This window comes from Symphodus melops (assembly GCF_947650265.1).
Source record: "Symphodus melops genome assembly, chromosome: 15".
In the NCBI taxonomy this organism is placed as follows: Eukaryota; Metazoa; Chordata; class Actinopteri; order Labriformes; family Labridae; genus Symphodus; species Symphodus melops.
In genome coordinates this window covers 25,160,647-25,174,559 of record NC_136705.1, presented here as the reverse complement: position 1 = coordinate 25,174,559, position 13,913 = coordinate 25,160,647, and the positions used below count along the sequence as shown (strand labels likewise).

At 46.9% G+C, this 13,913-nt stretch overlaps 1 protein-coding gene across 3 annotated transcripts in view; it reads right to left on the bottom strand.

Moving 5' to 3' along the window:
- The window catches only part of LOC306835993 (uncharacterized protein), a 114,951-nt gene that overhangs the window by 98,941 nt on the left and 2,097 nt on the right, over positions 1 to 13,913 (bottom strand). For all 3 annotated transcript variants that reach the window (XM_079362847.1, XM_079362846.1, XM_079362845.1), the window contains exon 2: positions 13,278 to 13,413. In XM_079362847.1, the coding sequence (XP_079218973.1) occupies positions 13,278 to 13,402 (125 nt within the window). In that variant the 5' untranslated portion in view covers positions 13,403 to 13,413. The remainder of the gene's footprint in view (positions 1 to 13,277; positions 13,414 to 13,913) is intronic.

Here is a 13,913-nt window from a genome sequence, read left to right as displayed (position 1 = left end):
CATATCAAACACTGGTTAAACTATTCTCCTGGGATGTCATCCCCCCCCCCCCCCCCATGCAGCACAGTTATTTTCCTGTGTTTGTTTTTCTATTATTTTCGCATCATGATTATGAGATTCTTTTAAAATGAGCGTGTCAGGACTGTTTACGGGATGTGGGCGCTGATGTGAGGAATCAGGAGGATCTGAGGGGTGTTTTGAAGTTCACTCAGCGTTTAAGTTCACGTGTTGGAAAGTGCTCCCGTCCAGGACTCACGATCTGATCCAATGCTTTCAGAGGAAGTGTTTTCTTACTGCCGATTTTAAATTTTCACACGCCTTACTGTGAATAACTCTGATCCTTCATCCAATCAAAACTGATGAGTCATCAAACCCCCCCCCGCCCCCCCCCCCCGTACAGTGTGTGTGGATGGAGACATGAGCTAATCAGGCAGATGTTACGTTGCAGCATCATTTATCATCAGCAGAGGTTGCAGCCTGCTCCAGATAGCTTCAGTCGAACTGGTTCACTTTAACAAAGAAGAATTATCACACCAAAAAACACAATATCTCCTTTTTTCAACTCAAATATCTGAACTTCTGCCTGAGAATGAATTCGAATCGAAACGAATCAAATATTAAAAGCTAAATAATTCCTGTTTAAAAACAGCTGATGCTGCAGAAACAAACGTGTTTCGGTTGGATCAGAAGAACGCCAACCAAAAAAGTCCATCAGTTCTGTGGATGGAAGATTCCAACGTGGCCTCTCCTCGCCCATCACCACGAGCCTTCATAAATAATGAAAGATTTAATCTGTGATATTTTCAAAGGTCACAGGCACAACAAAGAAAGAGAAAGGCCCGTCCTTCCTCTGCAGGAGCACATCCAGTAATCACTGCACACGGGGTCTACGCGCTCCTCTCAAAGCTTTATCAAGTGGGCCAACAGATATGAAGATGTGGGGGGGGGGGGGGCTGAAGGGAGGGGTGAGGAGGCCACCACAACCAAACAATGTTGACGGTGCCGGTGTCACACAGACACCTCATGAATGTTTCATTCTTTTGTCTGAAAGCGGGCAGGACTGATGTCTGGGGGACTCGCTGCATCCCTGACACCTGAGCCCGCGTGCCCGCGTGCCCGTGTGACAACCTGGAGAGGACAGCTCGTTTAGCCGGGCCGCACCTCTGGAGCGAGAGGCCAGCCGTACTTTCATGCATAAATGTGTGCTTCATGCATTAAATGGATGTGGTCCTGATGGATTTCTCCTCCTGATGCATTATCAATGAGAGAGGTGCAGCTCAGCTCCATCATCTGTTTCTCCCTCCAGTGCTTCTCTCAGCAAGCACCAATGGAAATTTAAAGAGACGCCTCGAGGTGAGCCGAGGCGTCGTCGGAGTGGTTTGGGGACTTGGATGTTTTGCAAGTGGAAATAATAGAATAGAATGCTTTTCAGAGTTTCACACGCTGGCAGGTAAATGTACCGCTGCACAACCACAGTGATGACACGACGGGAGCGTCGTGGGTTTATTCAACTCATCAGCACCAGCTCTGATTGCTATCCCTTAAATAACGCAGAGAGGGACCAGGAGAGACGTCATTGATCCTTTAAAATGGACCTCTGACTCTGTTGAAGTTGAGAGTGTGACGGCGTGTTGCACCTCGTCTTCTCTCTCCGAGCTGAAAGGTTTGATCTCGTCAGGAACTTTAGTGAGAAGTTTCCCCACACTTCCAGGATGTTCTCTCTCACACTTCATGACACGCTCGACTGCTGTTCCCTTTGTGCCGTCTCCTCCTCAAAGCTGGAGGAGCCGCGTGCTGTCAGACGGATACGAGAGGTTGATTGTGTTTATCTTGCAACCAGAGAGTCGACGACTTTGATTGGATTTGATGTCGTTTGTGCCTTCATCGTGAAATGTGGCACAAACACAGTTATTGTTTTAGAGATGTGTTTTTATTATGAATTAGGCAGTTCTCATCTAAGCCAGCCGCCCACCTCTCCTCCACATATCAGGTAAACTCTCAGCACACGCTCAGACCCAATTATCTTTTCCATCTTCTTTTAATATAATTGTCTCTTCCTTCCGCCTGCTCCCTGCTCCGCTCCTCTTCTCTGCTTATTATCAGGTGAGGTTATGGCGAGCAAAGTGTCAGAGGACGCTTGTCATGTCGGCCGGAGGGGAACCAGATTGTTGCAACAACACTTTCTGGTGTTCCTATTCTCCTGCCAATGTTTCACTCTCTAATTCTGCTGCTTCTTTGTTCTTCTTCCTCCGACCTTCAAGCTAAACAGCAGACGCTATTCTTAAATAAACTCAATTCATGTCAAATAGATACCAGAGTCTTCAGGACTAATTCACATGTGCACGAGAGTGTCAACAAAAAGAAGAACCGACCTCATGTTTGGTGCTTATTGTTAACACAGAGACAATCCGTGGTTCCACAGAGAGACGACCTCTGAGACATAATGAACTTAAACGTGTGAGTAGTAGTAATAGTGTGTCTGTGTGTATGTGCATGCCTCACCTGCTCTCTGTGTTTACCTGTCTGAGGTTGTGCCTGGTGTCCTCTGTTTGTAGCACCCACTGTTTTTAACCTCCACCCCGCCTTGGAGTTTGTGTGTTTGTGTCAGGCTGCAGACGCAGCTTGGCAGGGCCTTAAAGCAGCCAGCCCTGCCATGAAACATTCATGAAGTACAGCGCGCTGGCACCGCTGCAGAAAGGTCACTCAACAATGATCGGTTTGGTCGGGTGTAGCTCCCTCGCATCAGCACGCCCGCCTATAATAAATAAATACATTCCCCACAGACGCACACCTGGAAGCCAAATCCTGCTGTAATAGAAAAGAAATCCCAGGGCTGCATGTTCCTGCTTCCATATACACTTAAGCTAAACAAAGTGACACAGTGGAATATAAGATATATTCACTGAACTCCAACACCTGTGTGTCTAAACAATGATGTTAAAGGGCCAGTTCAACCAAAACACCACCATATAAACGTCGTCTTCATCATCTGGATTCACGACACAAAGAATACATTTATCAAAGACATCATCTGCACCGTAAACAACAGGACAGAAAGCAGCGAGTACACCCGAGCCCTTCCAGAGAGGGGGCGTGGTCAGACACAGCTCATTTACATATTTAAAGCTACAGACACAGAAACAGCCTGTTCTGAGCAGGGCTGAAATAGAGGGGTTTATAGACATGATCAAATACAGGATCAGAGTGGATTTACAACAACACACTTCACACACATGATGAAGAGGAGCGAGGACACTGATTTACACTGAAGAGGAGGAGATGTGAGCTTTGATGAAATAATAGGTCTTTTAATATTTCTAAGTCAACACATCTGTTGAAGAGAAAAGGAATAATCTGCAGAAATAAGTAACAGCTTTCATTATGAACGATTTCTTCTGCCCTTGAGCAAACAGCTGGCGTTCAGGATTTGCTTAAGAAGTAGTTCTCAATTAAAAGATCAGCGTTAATGTCGGCGGCGTCCTCTGAAGAAGCGTGTCATTGGGTTTGGAAAGAGACATGCATGTTGACTTTTTCTCATTTAATTCCTCCGTGCGGGGATCTGACACTACGGGCTGAAACAGCGCTCCTGACATCCTCCAGCCTCCGTGCTGAAGAGCGTGATGAAGAGCGTGATGAAGAGCGTGATGAAGAGCGTGATGAGCTTCAGCCGATGGTTTCAGGCTTTTAATGAATGTGTGTAATTCTCCTAATACCACTAACCTCCTTATTTCACTCTCAGCTTCAGCCTGCTGTTAGAGACGTCATATAAAGGTCCACTTCCTTTGCGTTCGCATCTCACGTGGGCCGTACTCGAGTGAACCCGAGACCCCCTCTTCAAGGGGACGCGCTCCCTTCACACGTTTTTAAAAGCTGCTGTTTGTTTTCATGTCTCGCCTGCTTCTGCACACAGCCAGGATGAACAGTTGACTCGACACCCTGGATAAAAGAGTAAATCCTCTTTGTGTGTCACAGCTTCACTCGTGCACAGGTCACGTCACGCGGCCCTGGCCTCGCCTCTGCACTTAAGGACACTTCTCTTAAGTGCTCTGCAGTGATGCTGTAAAGACAAACAGTTTAAATGCTTACTCACTTTAACCCTAACCTTATTGTTTTATTGTGGCTGCTGCAGGTTGTTTAAAGCACACGAGCCATTAGAGAATAATCACAGGGGATCGGCTACTTAAAGGGCCGGCAAAACAAATCACATTACACCTCAATTAACACCAGAGCGTCCTCTGGAGTCCGCTTTCATCCTGCCTAATAAAACTCTGTGTGTCTGACTAACTGAACGCTGGCCATGGAGCCAATCTGCATGCTGTACGTGTGATGAAAGGAGAGCAGAGAGGAGGGACACATTCACTGTACGAGCGGCGCTGCAGCAGAGCTGGTTACAGTACAGAAGCGTGCCGTCTCGCTCTGACCCCTCTCCACTCGCTTGGTTAATTATGAAACGCTGCAGCTGGCTCAGAGGGCAGCGAGCTGATAAGTCCACCCTGCGGAGCACCCCATGTCCCCGTCACCAGACAAGGACGGTCCCACGGAGCGGCCACTGTACAGCTCAGGGCCAATTACCCACCTGCTGCATGACGGCCGCTCAGGGTGTCACTTCATGCTAATAGCAGACTCCATAATTGCGGCTGTTTTCGCAGTCAGACGGTTTTGGAAATGAGACGTTAGCAGGTTTTAAAAGCGGCTCCAATGACACCGTACAACTGGTCGGCTTTGTTTGGGCGGTTAGATGAGAGAGCAGGAATTACTGCCAACTACGAGTATTAAACAGCTATTTGAAAAGACACTCAGAGTGTTGGGTGCCATATTAACCTGATTATATGCTAAATTAGTTTTAATTATACCTGTTGAAACTTCGCCTGGCAGCTGTATTTTATTTATAGGAGAAAGATAATGTGTGTGTGTGTGTGTGTGTGTGTGTGTGTGTGTGTGTGTGTGTGTGAGTAAACACATAGGACATTAGTGGAGGCCCTTCCTCTTTTCATTAGCTGCTTTGTTATCGCTGTCACTATCTGTTTTTCACACTGGTTAAGCAGCACCCTGGAATAACGTGTCTCCCGTTAATTTCACACCCGATTCCAGAGGCTGCCTCCATCCTTCTCGCCGCCGTCATTCCCCTCGGGACATCGCATGAGAGCGTCTGAGAGTCGGGGACGAATCAAGGTCAGAGAAATACCCACATATAGATATATAGATATAGATGCTGATAGGCTACGACCTGTGCTATCACCATCAGGACAGTCCGGTACATGCTGCCGTTATGGGGGTCACATTCTGCCGGTTCGGCTGTGCTAACAGGTAAACAGAGAAACCTCAGTACAAGGCCTGCTCTCTGAAATGGCCCTGAAAATTAAATGTACAGATGTTCAATAATTAAAGCGTGAAGCTCGGTGTTTGGGAGCACGATGTGACGCCTATCTTATCGAGATGTGCGTCCAGAAAAGACGCTAACCCTTCATCCAGCCACCCTCGACTCGGGTGACTCATCGCTCCGCTCCGGGCTTTGCTGGCTTTTGCCTCCAAACATATTAGTGAAGATGATAATGAGTGACAGGGACTTCTACGTCTCGCCCCAATTAGTGAGCCACCCCTGTTGCCCCTGAGCGTTTACTATAAGAGGAAGGTTGACACATGCATGTCAGTCACTCGCCTCTCTTCTAATCTTCCCTCTGAGTGCACACACACCCTGCAGACACAGAGGCCTGATGCCACCAGTGTCACAGCCAGCCGCCATCATTCTCAATGTCCTCCTTCACTTTAACAACTCACAGCACTGAAGTCAAGAGAGTGCAAAACTCACCACACGCCAAAGTCCAATCAGCAACTCCGTCTATTCACACGTTTGTTAACAAATGTTTGTGCTCACTGAATTCAAGTCTTCCTAATCTTCAAGGATCCCAGACTCCTGAGGACGCCCAGAAAATCCTCCTTTTATGGCAAGAAGACTCATCAGCTCATAGCAGCCAAGTATCAGTGAGAGGACTGGAAGCTTCAGACATTTTTATCATTATTGCTCAAAGAAATCCTCAGACAGGACGACATCTTGGAACCAGTTCATATCCTGGATTTACCACACTTCTGCATCGGGGCCTCTGCAGCGTTTGGGGCCCTTACTAAGTGCATAGTCCATCACCCCCGTGAAGATAACATGAACAGACGCTCTGCAGGAACGCAGTGTCTCATGCATGAGCACCTATCGGGACATTAGTCAATAAAAAATGTGAGGTTTTAGCACTGCAGCTTTTAGCAGCAAATCAGAGGCTTTTAAACAACATCCCGTCATGGTGTGAACGTGTCCCCCAGTAGCTGTGATATGAACCGCTGTAAACCACCCAGGCCCGATCTAATCACAGAGATGAATGCTGCACTGAAAACACTTTTGTAGAATTATCACAAGCTCCTCTTTCTCTTTTTAGGGACATGCCAGACATTCTCGATATACTGCGTTAAATGCATTCATTTGTTTTATTGATCCCTCTTTCACTGGGTAAAAGTGAACCATTAACTTCCTTCTTTGCTCGGGGAGTTCCCTCTATCGACCCGTTTAACTGCAGAGCTCCTCCAAAGAGAGGGAAGGGAGCAGGAAGCCAGGTCCACACACGATGTCATGGACCTGTTCTCCTCCTGTACAGATTCAAATGGTGTTCATGGAGAATACAGATCCTCAAGAGTCCAGCACATTTCCAGGTCACACGGTGCCTCGTGTGCAAACAAAGGAGGGGTTACAGTTCTGTTGTGTAAATGTGTCCTTAAGTTTGCGACCTCCAACAGCAAAAGGTGACATCGCTGACACTACGTCCATGTTTTATATGGCCACCATTCATGCAGCTCCAGACTCCTTTATTCCCTACGAAAACATGTCACAATGACAACTCAGCGACGAGCTTAAACTGCGGCTGCTGCAGCCATGTTTAGGAAGAAGGAACACGAGAGTGAAGCTGTCACACAAAGGAGCTGCAGGGCCGAGACGCCGAGTCCCAGCTCTGCTCGTCTCCTAATGAAGCTGAATAACATTCCTCGCCTGCAGAAGAATAACTAACACTGAATGTGACTTTTAAATACAGCTGCTGTGATATTCCCATTCCAGTTCTGCTAGCGTGTTGTAAATGAGTGGAACAGCAGTGTGAGCTGTAATGTGGATTGATACTCTCATAATGTAACTGTGCTTCGCTAAGCAGGCTATCAAAAGATAAAGCCTCCACAGCTGTCCGCCTCGCTCGCTCCTTTTTAACGTCTCTTCTATTTTTCACACTGATGCAGATTTGATTGCACGGCAGAGCGGCTCAAAGCGCGACTGGCTGCACTTGTCTGACCGGCAATAAACATGGCTTTAAATGCTTGTACATAATTAAATATCCGTGTTTGCTCCATCGTTGACTCATATTTTCCATATTTCACACACAGCCTCACTTCTCTTCATGTTTGGCTTGCACGCACACACTCACATACAGTACAGCACTCACGCCTCATTTTCAAAAGCAAGGTGAGGATTTTAGTGAAAGAGTTTGATTCACTTCTGGACAACAAAGAAAAACACATGAAGACACGGAGACCTTTCATCATCAGCTGGTCTCAGCCTGGAACGAACCTCAACGAGAGCTTCTGATCCACGTACAGGAAGCACAAAGAGCCCGACGTCACCGCCGCTTCTGATCCATCAGCCTGCTCCATCCAAACCAGCTTGAACCCTCGTTACCTCAAACAGCCTGGAAATAAAAGAAGCGTCTACTTTTTGAACATGGACACGGTTGATGCTGCAGTATAAGACCTCGAAGTTGTCTTTGAATTATTCAAGCGACTATGTTTGGCTGAGGCACCGTTCATATCTCCCATGCAAACAAGTCATAGCTGTATGACGTGCATGAGACCTGCACGAAAAGACAACCAGCCCGGTCACACATTCAGCCACTCACTGGATATTACTGCAGGTTTGAGCTGCCCCCCCCCCACGCTGACCATGTGGTTGTCCGTGTTGCAGAGAGAGCAAAGGGAAACATCCTCCACACATACTCATTTGTATCCTTTCCCTGCAGCCCAGCTCCCCCCTCCTGCTCTCTGCACCCCCTCATCAGCCGCGTCTCCACGAGACAACATATTCTCCACCCTATCCTGAACACGGCAAACTCCCATCTATCCTCACGGACACATCCTCCCAGCGTGACAATGACTTCAGAACGGCGCGGTGTGGGAGGAGAGACCATCCGTTAAAATCAGCCCCTGTCGGATCATATATCAACCACCCTGGAGGGAAGCCGGCTTCCAGGAGGCCCTGCCTTCTCCTGGCTGTCCGGCTACCTATCTGACTGACATGAAGGAGATTCACAGTCTCAGCGGGCCTGACTGCAAACATCCCAATGGATAGGAAACTGTAATTACAGCTCGGTTGGGGGGAGGGGGGTCTCTCACTGGGAATCTGGATCCTTGCAGAGATTCAACACCATAAGGCCAATAGATTCCACAGAGTCTGGAACAAATGGTTTCTTCGCTTGTCAGATTAGAAAAGACGACAGATTTGAGCAAATTTGGCTTCACAGGAGCTGATTTCCTGCTTCATCCGTCTGCTTAGTGACATAATTCTCCCCAGAAGGGAAAATTAAGACTTTGAGTTCACATCCTGACTTATGAATGAGCTCTTTTAACATTTATAACGCTTCTGCAAAGCTCATTTCACTCCAATGCTAATAAACTCAGCTACCTATATTATTTCTGCAGCATATAAATATTTGAAATTCTCTCATGATATAAAAAGATCCGCCCAGCAGAGTCATGTTTATTGGCCAAGGAGGGGATGAGGGACATCCTAAACAGATTCATTCCTGCAGCCCTTCAGTGACTCATTCACAGATTCTGCACGACTTAATCAGGGTCACTAAAGACAATAAAGTGGCGCCCTGACCCTCACAGACACAGACACGCAGCGTCATCCATTCCATCTCTAAATCTTTATTTTCCACCCATCAACGCTGTCAGTCTCCTCCTCTCTGTCATTCTGCAGCTCCCGCTTATTTTAACCTTTCAAGCCACAATCTCACTTTCTCCCACTCTCTCTATAAATATCTGTCTCTGAGTCTATCCCCCCCTCTCCCCTCTCTCTCTCCCGCGCTCGCTTCAGAAGAGAGCAGGGGAATCTTCCATCCCCTGTGGATGTGCACACCCACTCAAGGTTAGGAGTGCTGCAGCTGCAGGAGCTTACAGGCCTGTGTTTCTGCTGTCATACTGCACTAATTGAAGATATGTGTGGCATTAAAAGGCAGGCCTGTGAAACACAAACTTAATCTGCTTAAATAACTTAAGCTTAATTGAATTTATCGGGTTCAAATACAAAGTGTTCCCTCTCTCCCTGACACACTACAGAAACACACTTTGAGATGTATTCCATATTTAGCTGAGGGACAAACACATCCCGTATTTTTATCCCCAGCGAAGAAGAAAAAAGGAACAACAATGCCGCCATTTTATGCGTCAACCTTTTATCTTTTTTCTCTTGTGGTCCAAATAGATTCAGCGCCTTGCAGAACTATACATAGCTGTGTACAGCTCTCCCTCCTGACAGCTGCAGCAAACAAACAACATTTAATATCAACTTCTTTCCCTTCTAACGTCCATGCATGCTTCAGTATTAAATGTAAATGTTTGATTGCACATAGACACCTATTTCAACATCTCTTTTTTCTTTACTTCTTGCCGCCGTCTGATGTGGGTATTTAAAATGAGGTCAACCAGGCCTGACGAAGAAATTACATGATTTAATGGCACCCCGGGGGGAAGTTTAAATATAGCTCTGCATTACAACCTCCAATAACATCGGTCCATCTGTAAACACTTTCTGCTGGAAGTCTAAGGACAAGTATCACAGGGGGGCAAACACCTGCATCTGCTCATGCGTTGATCACGTCAGACGAGCCGGAGGAGATGTGTGTGAGGCTGCAGGCTGAGCTGCTGTTCCCAACTCTACCACTAGGTGGAGGGACAACCCATGTCTCCTATAGGCCAAACTGCACACACCTGATATTTAATGTGAGCACTTCACAAGCTTTCTTTTAATTAAATAAACACAGAAGTTAATTCATTCAGCTCATACAGAATCTGGGAAGCAGCACTGTGGAAATACATCTATTAAAAACAAGCAACAGATCAAACATGGATTAGTATTCATTATCAGCAAACTCATTTAACATGGCTTTCACATGAGACGTCCCACTGCGTGCTGCATAACCCCCCATAAAGATCATTTCACCATCCGTCTCTATGTGAGGTATGAAATCTTTTTAATCATTTCCCCCCCTTTCAACTTAAAGAGAAAAAACTGGGGCGCTGCTGGCCGAGTGGTCAGGTCTTTCCCCTCTCTCCCTCTCCCTGTCTCTCTCTCTCTCTCTGTGTCTCTCTCTCCCTCTCCCTCTCTCTGTCTCTCTCTCTGTCTCTCTCTCTGTCTCTCTCTCTCTCTCTCTCTCTCCCTCTCCCTCTCTCTGTCTCTCTCTCTCTCTCTCTCTCTCTGTGTCTCTCTCTCCCTCTCCCTCTCCCTCTCTCTGTCCCTCTCTCTCTCTGTGTCTCTCTCTCTCTCTCCCTCTCCCTCTCTCTGTCTCTCTCTCTCTCTCTGTCTCTCTCTCTCCCTCTCCCTCTCCCTGTCTCTCTCTCTCTCTCTGTCTCTCTCTCTCTCCCTCTCCCTCTCTCTGTCTCTCTCTCTCTCTCTCTCTCTCTCTCTCTCCTCTCCCTCTCTCTGTCTCTCTCTCTCTCTCTCTCTCTCTGTGTCTCTCTCTCCCTCTCCCTCTCCCTCTCTCTGTCTCTCTCTCCCTCTCCCTCTCTCTGTCTCTCTCTCTCTCTCTGTCTCTCTCTCTCCCTCTCCCTCTCTCTGTCTCTCTCTCTCTCTGTGTCTCTCTCTCTCTCTCCCTCTCCCTCTCCCTCTCTCTGTCTCTCTCTCTCTCTCTCTCTCTCCCTCTCCCTCTCTCTGTCTCTCTCTCTCTCTCTCTCTCTCTGTGTCTCTCTCTCCCTCTCCCTCTCCCTCTCTCTGTCTCTCTCTCTCTCTGTGTCTCTCTCTCTCTCTCCCTCTCCCTCTCTCTGTCTCTCTCTCTCTCTCTCTCTCCCTCTCCCTCTCCCTCTCTCTGTCTCTCTCTCTCTCTCTGTCTCTCTCTCTCTCTCTCCCTCTCCCTGTCTCTCTCTCTCTCTCTGTCTCTCTCTCTCCCTCTCTCTCGTTTTTGTCTCTCCAATAAAAGATAAAGATAAAAAAAAGATAAAAAGACAAAATAAATCTTGAAAAGTTTAAACTGCATCCAATAAACTAAAAGGCGGAGTCAGGAGAAATGTTTGTAAATATTTAAACGTGGCCCCTCCTCCTGAGCTCAGAAGCTCCGCCCCCTGCAGGACACAATGTGTCTGTTTACTGCTCGTAGCTACACTGCAAGCTAACGCAGGCTAGCCCAAGCTAACCGCCGGTGTTCGTCAGCTTCCTGTCCAACAGGAAGTAGAGCCGCTCCACGTCCATAGGTAAAAGACAACACAAGGTTCAGCCTGCTTTTAGAAGCAGCTTTCTCCTCTCGCTGTTTCTCCTCACTCTGATTAGATTTTCTCTTCTTTGCTGCTACGTCCACGTCCGTCATATTCACCGGCTCTATCTTTAAACGCAAAGAAGAGAAGAAATCAATCCTGGAGGGGACTTCAAACATCGATATCAAATAAATGCAAATAAATGAAGCTTTATCTGCCTGCTCAAGTGTAAAATAGAGAATTTCCCTGCAGAGATAAAACCTGATTCTGTGATCCTCCTTAAAGACTGAACAACTCCAGTTGAATTCACAGCCACATTCTTACTGCAATAAAAAGTTTCACTCAAAAGGTCAGGGCTAGAAACTTCAGGTTGCAAAACATAATTGCAGAAATGTGCAAACCAAATAGGAGGATTAGCAAAACAAAACATTTGTGCTAAGTCAAATTGAACAGTGCAATCCAGACTGACACGGCTAATGAAGCCTGACAGATGTAGGTTACATCTGGTCCCACTGGTGGAAAGCAATCCTGCAGTGAAGGCAGGGAGGCGCCGAGCGCTGTGACAGCTCCATTCAGGACTCCAAGCAGAGCTAAAAGAGGTGAGCACAGTGGCTACCTTTAATTTACTAAGACGGCTGCATGCTACCCTCCCTTCAATCACTCTCTCTGTAACAGTCGGGTGCAGGCTGGCTAATCCGGATTTCCAATATATCCTTTTCCCTCGACTTCAATACCCATGATCTCCCAGCTCTCCTCTGTCAGCACTCCTCGTTTACACACATGCCTCCGTCTCTGCCTCCCTCCCTGCCAAGGGTCCAGAGTTATCAGACAACACCAACCCTCATCAGTTAGCGTGAAGGGAGGCCAGCTCCGAAGTAATGACACGCATCGTCCCACGAGAGCGCCGTATTTTCAGCCAAAACATCACACAGTGAATGAAGATGTAAAACCTGCAGACACCCATCAGCAGAGGAAGACACCGACTGATGAACTTCTCCTACTTTCCTACAGTGTTCAAAGGACATCTCACAAGCTATAAAATATCCCATAATGCAGTTCTTTAAACACATCAGAGGAACAGAGAGTAACTGTGACAGACACCTTCATCCAAACTATTTCTTATTATCCCGACGTGATGTTCAGACTCGCGCTCGCATTCCAAACTCAAAATTCCTCTCAACATTCCGACTTACGTCGTGTGTGACTCGTGTTGTGTTTGTGAAGGCGCCCACACACACACACACACACACACACACACACACACACAGCGAGAGAGAGACGAGGAAGATTTCAATATGTTAAGAGAGAAGAAACCTTTCATTAAACTCACTGTCACTAAACCCTGCAGATCTGTTTTGACTGTGCACCCACAAACTAAGTGCACCACAAAGACCACTGTGTGGGTGTTGACCTTTAGCTAACAAACAGCCTCTCCGTGTTTGTGAGGAAGGCAACATCTGAAAAACACAGGCGCACAGTGAAGTGTCAACAGCCTGCATACAGACTCATGTTGATACCATTAGCATAATTAAACTTCACCTCTGTCTCAAACAGTGAGTCTGATTTATGACACTTGAAGTCAATGATCAACTTAAACACCTAACTGCACATAAAACTTCTATTTCCTGCTCTTAAAAAACAGAGCCATGGTAACTGCAGGGTGTTTGAAGTTTAGCATTACACCACGCTGGATTGTTGCTGCACAGTATTTACGTTTTCACAGTATAATGAAACCTGAAATGGACTCTTTGGCTGCACACACTCAATAAAAGGTTTGTGTTACTTACAGCTCTTTTAGACAGCTGGGGGGCAGTGAGTTCATGCCCCACACCGAGGGGTCTTGAGGGGTCCTGAAGAGTCCTGAGGGGTCCTCGAACCAGACTGATCCTTTAGTTCTGACCTCTGACTGCATGCACAAAACTTCTGTAACACAAGTAAAAAAGTTTTCACCCGTTAAACTTTTTTACGTTTTCATTGTTTACGTGCAAAAATATCATGGATTTAACCCGAGGAGTGAAAAGGTTCAACATCAAATTGTGTCTCTAGTCTGTCTCCAAACCCCTCAATGATGAGAAAAGTCCATCCTCTCCGTCTTATGCCTGCTCCACTTTTTAGAAAATATGATGTTCCCTTCATGACATCACAAAGGGCAGTAGCCCCTCCCCCAGGTGGGTGACACTCCCACAGCTAGGTGTTTGTTCTGCCCTCTGAGTCTGCCTTCTCACCGTAAACAATAGGACATGGAGCCAGAAAGCAGCGAGTACACCCGAGCCCTTCCAGAGAGGGGGCGTGGTCAGACACAGCTCATTTACATATTTAAAGCTACAGACACAGAAACAGCCTGTTCTGAGCAGGGCTGAAATAGAGGGGTTTATAGACATGATCAAATACAGGATCAGAGTGGATTTACAACAACACACTTC